The sequence below is a fragment of the Asterias amurensis genome, chromosome 6, assembly GCF_032118995.1.
Source record: "Asterias amurensis chromosome 6, ASM3211899v1".
In the NCBI taxonomy this organism is placed as follows: Eukaryota; Metazoa; Echinodermata; class Asteroidea; order Forcipulatida; family Asteriidae; genus Asterias; species Asterias amurensis.
Window position 1 is genome coordinate 14891432 of NC_092653.1, and position 8851 is coordinate 14900282.

An 8851-nucleotide genomic window follows, 5' to 3' on the forward strand; every position below is an offset into this window, starting at 1 on the left:
CAAGTGCTTATGATCAGAGTGAGATACATGTAGCCTTTCCAATTTCCAAAACTACATGTATAATAAGCCAGCAGATGTCAACACACTTTCAGGTTTCCATACCCACTGCTAATGGTCATAAAAACTGGTCGTAAAACCACAAATGCAGCACATGGGGATTGTCTTCTGAGTGAAGCAAGAGCGTACTGCAGACTAACACTCACTATCTAGGTCTCAAGACCTGGTCTCTGTCTCAAGACCATCTCAAGACCTTTTTATGAATCTTGGTCTCGGTCTCGGACTACAAATGTTTTTGGGTCTCGGAAGGGCTGGTTTCCCCCCTAGGATAGCTTTATCTCAGTCTCGGACTGCGCCAGTCTAAGTCTCAAAAGAGCTGGTCTCTGTCTCGTCAGGGCTGGTCTCGGTCTCGGATGGGGAGGTCTCAATCTTTGTCTCGGCATCGGACTTCAAGGTCCCTACTACAACACTGACTCCAACCAACCAGCCTGTACACATCTTATGTTTTGCGCAAACATTTTCATTGCGGGTGCAAGTTGGTGCACGCATATTATATTGAAAATATTTGGACAATGTTTACAATGCAACATATTCTCTGAAGAAATAGCAAACTTGTACACCACTATTTAGGCTATTGAAAAGCCCTTTTCTCTCAAGTAACCTTAATTTAAACCTTTCAATATAAAATTTCATACAATGCAACATATTCTCTGAAGAAATGGCAAAACTTGTACACCACTATGAGCCTATGCAAGGCCTTTTTCTCCCAAGTACCCTTAACCTAAAATCAATAATATTAGTGAGCAGGAAGTAATACTTTGCTGTGTGGTTGTATTCTAGATACAAAAAGGCCTTCAGTTTACCTGGCTGGTCTATAACAATTTTAAAAGAGAAAACAGAGTAAAATAAGCCCTGAATTTACCAATATTGTTAGCCTTGACACTGATCAATAATTTCAATGGCTTTGGTTTTAGTGTAATAGTTAGATAAGGTCTCACAGGAAATGCTACCGTAGTGCAGTGTTTGAATGGACATGGAGGAAGGTTTTTAAGCTGCTTATAGTTTTTCAAGAGCATTTGATATTTCAAGTGGAGTCAATAATTCATACTACTTTTTTGCGACCTAATCTTGTATGCTGGAGCAGAAAGGGAAATTTGGAATTATTTAGGTTGTGCGGCTGTCACTGTGACTTTCATTTTTAGCTGTGGTACAACCAAGTAAAGAACTTCAAAGTGCCTTTTTGTACACTAGTCTTGTAAGCTGGAGCAGAAAGGGAAAGTTGGACTTATTTCGGTTGTGCTTCTGACTCTGTGACGTTCATGGTTAGCCGTTATACAACCAAGTAAAGAATACAATATGGTGGCTACCAAACAAACATCAGTGTGCAAGATTTTCATTGAGATTGTCCTGATCTGTTCATTTAGGGGAAGTAACCACGTTCATTGGAGATGTAGTTTCACTGAAGAAACCTGCCTGCCTGGTTGGGCCCTTTGGCGTGGCAACTGCTACAAAGTCATCGAAACTTTACCATGGTCCGAGGCCATTGATGAATGTATCAGGATAGGAGGGGTGATGACGGCACCAGGCTCTGAAGAGGAGGGTGCCTACCTGGAGAGTTTAACAGGCAGTAATACGTGGATCAACTGTAACGATCTCACATCACAAGGTAATGCTTTTGGTTTGTATTTTTCTAAGAAAGGTTTGCGGTAACACTTTGTGAATATCTCTTTTTGAGTAGTGTTATTTCTGAAAAGAACCAGTGGTTAACGAGTCAATAACCACCGGTTCTGGTTAGTGAGTCATTAACCACAGGGTTCTGGTTAACGACTCACTAACCATCGATTCTGGTTCACGATTCGTTAACCACTGTCTCTGGAGCTGTTTACGATGGTTAACGATTTGTTAACCACCGATAATGGTTAATGAGTCATTAACCACTGATTCTGCTTAACGAGTTGTTAACCACCGGTTCTGGTTAACTAGTCATTAACCACCACTCATAAATACCTCAGACAGTTTCGCTATTCCTATTGGTGGAGAGTGTGTCACGTGGGTGTGTACAAACCTAGGATATGACCAGTAAAAAGTGTTGAAACATGGGCGTGACACGCGAGCTTGCACCTGTGCTTATAAGACAGTTTCGTCATTCCTATTGTTCGAGAGCAACGGCTGAAACAGTTGTGCCACATCACGCGATACGCGCGACGCGCACGCGCACAGCATTCCCCTATAGCGAGTTGTTTACCCGATCGGGCTGAGGGCCTTACCATTTCATGTTTGCATTTATTTTACTTTTTGACCAAAAAGTGTTGATGTTTTTTGACCAAAAAGGTATTTATGAATGCGAATCAAAGTGTATTGAATTGGTTTTCAACTAGTGGTTTAAACCTGCCGAGGCCTGGTTCTTGATAATCTACCTCGACTTCGTCTTGGAAAAATTATCAAGAACCAGGCCTCGTTGGGTTTAAACCACTAGTTGAAAACCTCTTCACCACACATTGATTCCCTTAGTTCTTTCTAGAACCAACACTACTCAAAAAGAGATATTCACATAGTGTTACTGCAAACTTCTCTTAGTTGTACTTCCACCATGCAAAGTGTCAAATCCTATGTATTTTTCTATTAAAATCACTCTACATTGAAAAAGTCATTTTTTAGGGCTATCCTGGCCTCAATAGACACTTATAATTGAAATGGATAACTCGAAAGAAGAAAATATGCAGTATGCAGATATGCACTTTAAGACACTGGACACTATTGGTAATTGTCAAAGACCAGTCTTCTCACTTTGTGTCTCTCAGCATATGCATAGAATAACAAACCTTCAGAAATTTGAACTCAATTGGTTGTTAAGTTGCGAGAGAATAATGGAAGGAAAAACACCCTTGTCACCCAAGTTGTGTGCTTTCATTGTGTGCATTGAATTTGAGACCTCAGCTGAGGTTTCAAATTCAATTCAAATAATAATTTTAGAAAGATTAATTTGCCTGTTGTTGTGGATTTGGTTTTTTTTACAGGCACGTGGGAGTGCAAGGACCTAGATACTTACATCGGCTACAGGAATTGGGCTGAGGGTAACCCTGACAATTATGACGGTAATGAACGATGTGTGGAGATTTGGAGACAATCAGCCTTATGGAACGATGCGGGATGTTATTGGGATCACCCGTCAGTCTGCAAGCAGTCTCTTACCAAGATTGTTCATTGGCGTTAACTTGCACACAGTCACACAAGTAATGGGAGACCTTGGAACACTAGTTGGAAGCAGACTTAGCAGGTAAATTTCCATTTCCAAGTAAATTTCCACAAAGCTGTTGTGTATGCGCCGTAGAACCTTGTAAATTCTTATACGGTACTACTGTAATTGAGTCTTAGAATTCATCACTGCAATTATCAGCTTTCTGAAAATTTGTATATACACTGTGCATTGTACTCCCTGCCTCGAGTACTTTGTTTGGTTGATCCGTGCGCTGTATAAGACTGCGATATTATCTTGGGAACATTTTACCACACAATATCAGACGTGCTGAAACTAATGATCAATTTAAAACCTGGGATTAGACACATTTGTTGGATCAATTATGTCATAGTAAATTTCTTTCTTTTCTGCCTTTTTCAATACATTTCTTTCTTTCTTGTGCATAAAGGACCTTATGGTGATGTGCACACTATAAGTACATGTACTGTCTATTAAAGGCAGTGGACACTATTGGTAATTGTCAAAGACTAGCCTTCACAGTTGGTGTATCTCAACATATGCATAAAATAACTAATCTCGGAAAATTTGAACTCAATATCGGTCATCGAAGTTGCGAGATAATAATGAAAGAAAAAAACACCCTTGTCACACAAAGTTGTGTGCATTTAGATGGTTGATTTCGAGATCTCAAGTTCTAAATCTGAGGTCTTGAAATCAAATTCGTGGAAAATTACTTCTTTCTCCAAAACTATGGCACTTCAGAGGGAGCCGTTTCTCACAATGTTTTAAACCATCATCCTCTCCCCATTACTCGTCACCAAGAAAGGTTTTATGCTAATAATTATTTTGAGTAATTAGCAATAGTGTCCACTGCCTTTAATGTTTACGTAGTTTTGAGCATGTGCACATGACCAAGAGTTGTGGTTTTTACCTGGCAAATCTGCCGACACCTAGCGTGCTAATCATCCCTCACTGTTTTCATTGTTTACCCTTTTCCAAAGCTAAGTAGTAAATATTTTCATATATTATATGAAAATACATAAAAAGGGGAGCAAGTCACTCTCTTGTGAAAAAAATGACTAATAACCGGGTAATCTGACCCAACTCCTATAACACTTTAGATTTTATTATGTTCAATTTATATGTTTAGCTGTACTTGTTTACAATTGCGTTCATTGTAGTTAGTAACAACATTGAATTTTTTAAAGAGCGGATGACAAACAACTGCCAAAGACAAGGAATGAAACATAAAAGGCAAAGTTTAAGTTTTGAACCATTTGACTGTTTTAATTTTATAATATTGAGATATTATGGACAATCAGCAGCGTTTATGAAGGAAGAATGCAGAAACAGTTCTCAGTTTGACATTTTGTTACATGTATATCAAGTAAGCTTTTATGATTATTTTGTTTTATACAAACATTGACTGCTTCGATTGCTATGGTTAAACGACTCGCGAGGTGATCCCCAGAGCGTTCTTTTGGAACGGTTCGAGGATCACCGAGGGAGTCAGAGTTTTAACCATATCATGAGTAAAAGCAGTCAATATTTGTTTTATAACACCCCAACAGACTTTTTATCATCCTCGTACACGTAACGTTAGTAGGCGCGTTTCAGATACACAGATGCATAACTGATTGGTTTCAAGGTGGGTAAAAAGACGTTTGGGTACTGCATGCCGTATAATAGTCGTCGGACTATCAGCGATCGATGCACTATCATTTACACTATCACACGGCCGCATTTCTAGTAAAACTAAGACATATCATGTGACGCGCTCTAAACCAATGAAAAGGCAGAGTGTTTGTAAGGGGTGTCATAATAGTAATTACCAAAGGTATACCTCCCTTTAGTTTAAGGATACTGCATAAAGTATTGATATGGAATTTCGTATTGCTCTGTAATTAAAGGCAGTGGACAGTATTGGTAATTACTCAAGACAATGAAAGCATAAAACCATACTTGCTAACGAGTATTAGGGGGCTGTATTAGGGAGCTGTTGATAGTATCAAACATTGTGAGAACTGGCTCCCTCTGAAGTGACGTAGTTTCTGAGAAAGAAGTAATTTTCGACAAATTTGATTTTGAGCTTCAGAATTAGATTTTGAGGTCTCTAAATCAGGCATCTGAAAGCACACAACTTCGTGTGACAAGGGTTTTTTTTCTTTCATTATTATCTTGCAATTTCGCAACTTCGACAACCAATTGAGCTCAAATTTTCACAGGTTTGTTATTTTATGCATATGTTGAGATACACCAAGTGAGAAGACTGGTCTTTGACAATTACCAATAGTGTCCTGTGCCTTTAACTTTTTTAAATTGTTACTGTTTACATGGTTTATACACAGGACCCAATTGTTCAACTGATATGGCTAACCTATCTAAATAAATAATCAAATTCATAGATATTCCATCAAACTAAATTAAACATGTTTTGCCGATCCGAATGGTAAGTTTAATAGTGCATTGTTAATTTCGAGCCCTATATACAGCCTGTTCCAGTCAACACAGTTACATTAATGTTGCATTCAAAATTCCAACCCCTAAAAACAGCTCGTTCCATTAAAAATTGTTGAATATTGGATAATTGTCAAATAATCTTCAGGTTTTTTAAAAGCTGAATGGCTATAGGATAGACTTGTACATAATTTTAGGCAAAACTTGACAAGTACACAGGGCTAAAAGCCTTGTCAACAAGGCTATAAGCCTTGTACATAGTTTCAGGCAAAATTTGAAAAGTACACAAGGCTAACATACACAAGGCTTTAGCCTCGTACAAAATATGTACAATATGTTTGAGCCTTGTGTACAGGCTTTTAGCCTTGTGTACTTGTCAAATTTTGCCTGAAAATATGTACAGCTTTATGTACTTGTCAAAATTTGCCTGAAAATATGTACAAGGCCTTGTGCCATGTGTCAAGGTTTTTAGCCTTGTGTACTTGTCAAATTTTGCCTGAAAATATGTACAGGCTATATAGCCTTGTGTACTTGTCAAATTTTGCCTGCAAATATGTACAAGGCTATAGCCTTGTGTACACGGCTTTTAGCCTCGTGTACTTGTCAAATTTTGCCTGAAAATATGTACAAGGCCTTGTGCCATGTGTCAAGGTTTTTAGCCTTGTGTACTTGTCAAATTTTGCCTGAAAATATGTACAAGGCTATAGCGTTGTGAACAAGGCCTTTAGCCTTCTGTACTTGTCAAATTTTGCCTGGAAATATGTACAAGGCTGAAGCCTTGTGTACTTGTCAAATTTTGCCTGAAAATATGTACAAGGCTATACCCTAGTGAACAAGGCCTTTAGCTTTGTGTACTTGTCAAATTTTGCTTGAAAATATGTACAAGGCTATAGCCTTGTGAACAAGGCCTTTAGCCTTGTGTACTTGTCAAATTTTGCCTGAAAATATGTACAAGGCTATAGCCTTGTGAACAAGGCCTTTAGCCTTGTGTACTTGCCAAATTTTGCCTGAAAATATGCCTTGTGTACCTGTCAAATTGTGCCTGAAAATATGTACAAAGCCTTTAGCTTTGTGCACTTGTCAAATTTTGCCTGCAAATATGTACAAGGCTTTAGCCTTGTGTACCTGTCAAATTTTGCCTGAAAATATGTACAAGGCTATAGCCTTGTGTACCTGTCAAATTTTGCCTAAAAATATGTACAAGGCTATAGCCTTGTGAACAAGGCCTTTAGCTTTGTGTACTTGTCAAATTTTGCCTGAAAATGTGTACAGGCTTTTAGCCTTGTGTACTTGTCAAATTTTGCCTGAAAATATGTACAAGGCTATAGCCTTGTGTACTCATCAAATTTTGCCTGAAAATATGTACAAGGCTATAGCCTTGAGTACACGGCTTTTAGCCTTGTGTACTTGTCAGATTTTGCCTGCAAAATATGTACAAGGCTATAGCCTTGTGTACTTGTCAAATTTTGCCTTAAAATATGTACAAGGCTATAGCCTTATTAACAAGGTTTTTTTAGCCTTGTGTACTTGTCAAATTTTTCCTGAAATTATGTACACGGCTTTTAGCCTTGTGTACTTGTCAAATTTTGCCTGCAAAATATGTACAAGGCTATAGCCTTGTGTACTTGTCAAATTTTTCCTGAAATTATGTGCAAGGCTATAGCCTTGTGCACTTGTCAAATTTTGCCTGAAAATATGTACAAGGCTATAGCCTTGTGTACACAGCTTTTAGCCTTGTGTACTTGTCAAATTTTGCCTGAAAATATGTACAAGGCTATAGCCTTGTGTACACGGCTTTTAGCCTTGTGTACCTGTCACATTTTGCCTGAAAATATGTACAAGGCTATAGCCTTGTGTACACAGCTTTTAGCCTTGTGTACTTGTCAAATTTTGCCTGAAATTATGTACAAGGCTATAGCCTTGTGAGCAAGGCCTTTAGCTTTGTGTACTTGTCAAATTTGGCCTGAAAATATGTGAACAAGGCCTTTAGCTTTGTGAACTTGTCAAATTTTGCCTGAAAATATGTACAAGGCTATAGCGTTGTGAACAAGGCCTTTAGCCTTGTGTACTTGTCAAATTTTGCCTGAAAATATGTACAAGGCTATACCCTAGTGAACAAGGCCTTTAGCTTTGTGTACTTGTCAAATTTTGCTTGAAAATTTGTACAAGGCTATAGCCTTGTGAACAAGGCCTTTAGCCTTGTGTACTTGCCAAATTTTGCCTGAAAATATGCCTTGTGTACCTGTCAAATTGTGCCTGAAAATATGTACAAAGCCTTTAGCTTTGTGCACTTGTCAAATTTTGCCTGAAAATATGTACAAGGCTTTAGCCTTGTGTACCTGTCAAATTTTGCCTGAAAATATGTACAAGGCTATAGCCTTGTGTACTTGTCAAATTTTGCCTTAAAATATGTACAAGGCTATAGCCTTGTTAACAAGGTTTTTTTAGCCTTGTGTACTTGTCAAATTCTTCCTGAAATTATGTACACGGCTTTTAGCCTTGTGTACTTGTCAAATTTTTCCTGAAATTATGTGCAAGGCTATAGCCTTGTGCACTTGTCAAATTTTGCCTGAAAATACGTACAAGGCTATAGCCTTGTGTACACAGCTTTTAGCCTTGTGTACTTGTCAAATTTTGCCTGAAAATATGTACAAGGCTATAGCCTTGTGTACACGGCTTTTAGCCTTGTGTACTTGTCAAATTTCGCCTGAAAATATGTACAGTCTTGTGTAATGTAACAGTCAATATGTGAACAAGGCCTTTAGCTTTGTGTACTTGTCAAATTTTGCCTGAAAATATGTACAAGGCTATAGCGTTGTGAACAAGGCCTTTAGCCTTCTGTACTTGTCAAATTTTGCCTGGAAATATGTACAAGGCTGAAGCCTTGTGTACTTGTCAAATTTTGCCTGAAAATATGTACAAGGCTATACCCTAGTGAACAAGGCCTTTAGCTTTGTGTACTTGTCAAATTTTGCTTGAAAATTTGTACAAGGCTATAGCCTTGTGAACAAGGCCTTTAGCCTTGTGTACTTGCCAAATTTTGCCTGAAAATATGCCTTGTGTACCTGTCAAATTTTGCCTGAAAATATGTACAAGGCTTTAGCCTTGTGTACCTGTCAAATTTTGCCTGAAAATATGTACAAGGCTATAGCCTTGTGTACTTGTCAAATTTTGCCTTAAAATATGTACAAGGCTATA

At 38.2% G+C, this 8851-nt stretch overlaps 1 protein-coding gene across 2 annotated transcripts in view; it reads left to right on the plus strand.

The window, feature by feature from the left end:
* The window catches only part of LOC139938607 (C-type lectin lectoxin-Enh6-like), a 28208-nt gene that overhangs the window by 18121 nt on the left and 1236 nt on the right, over positions 1-8851 (plus strand). The window contains exons 5-6 of one of the 2 annotated variants that reach the window (XR_011786177.1): positions 1422-1663; positions 3015-3274. Coding sequence is in view for 1 of the 2 variants with exons in the window: in XM_071934200.1 (XP_071790301.1) it covers positions 1570-1663; positions 3015-3211 (291 nt within the window). In the remaining variant the exon portion in view is untranslated. Of the gene's footprint in view, positions 1-1421; positions 1664-3014; positions 3460-8851 lie in introns of those variants that run through there. The other variant, XM_071934200.1, reaches the window with a different exon arrangement.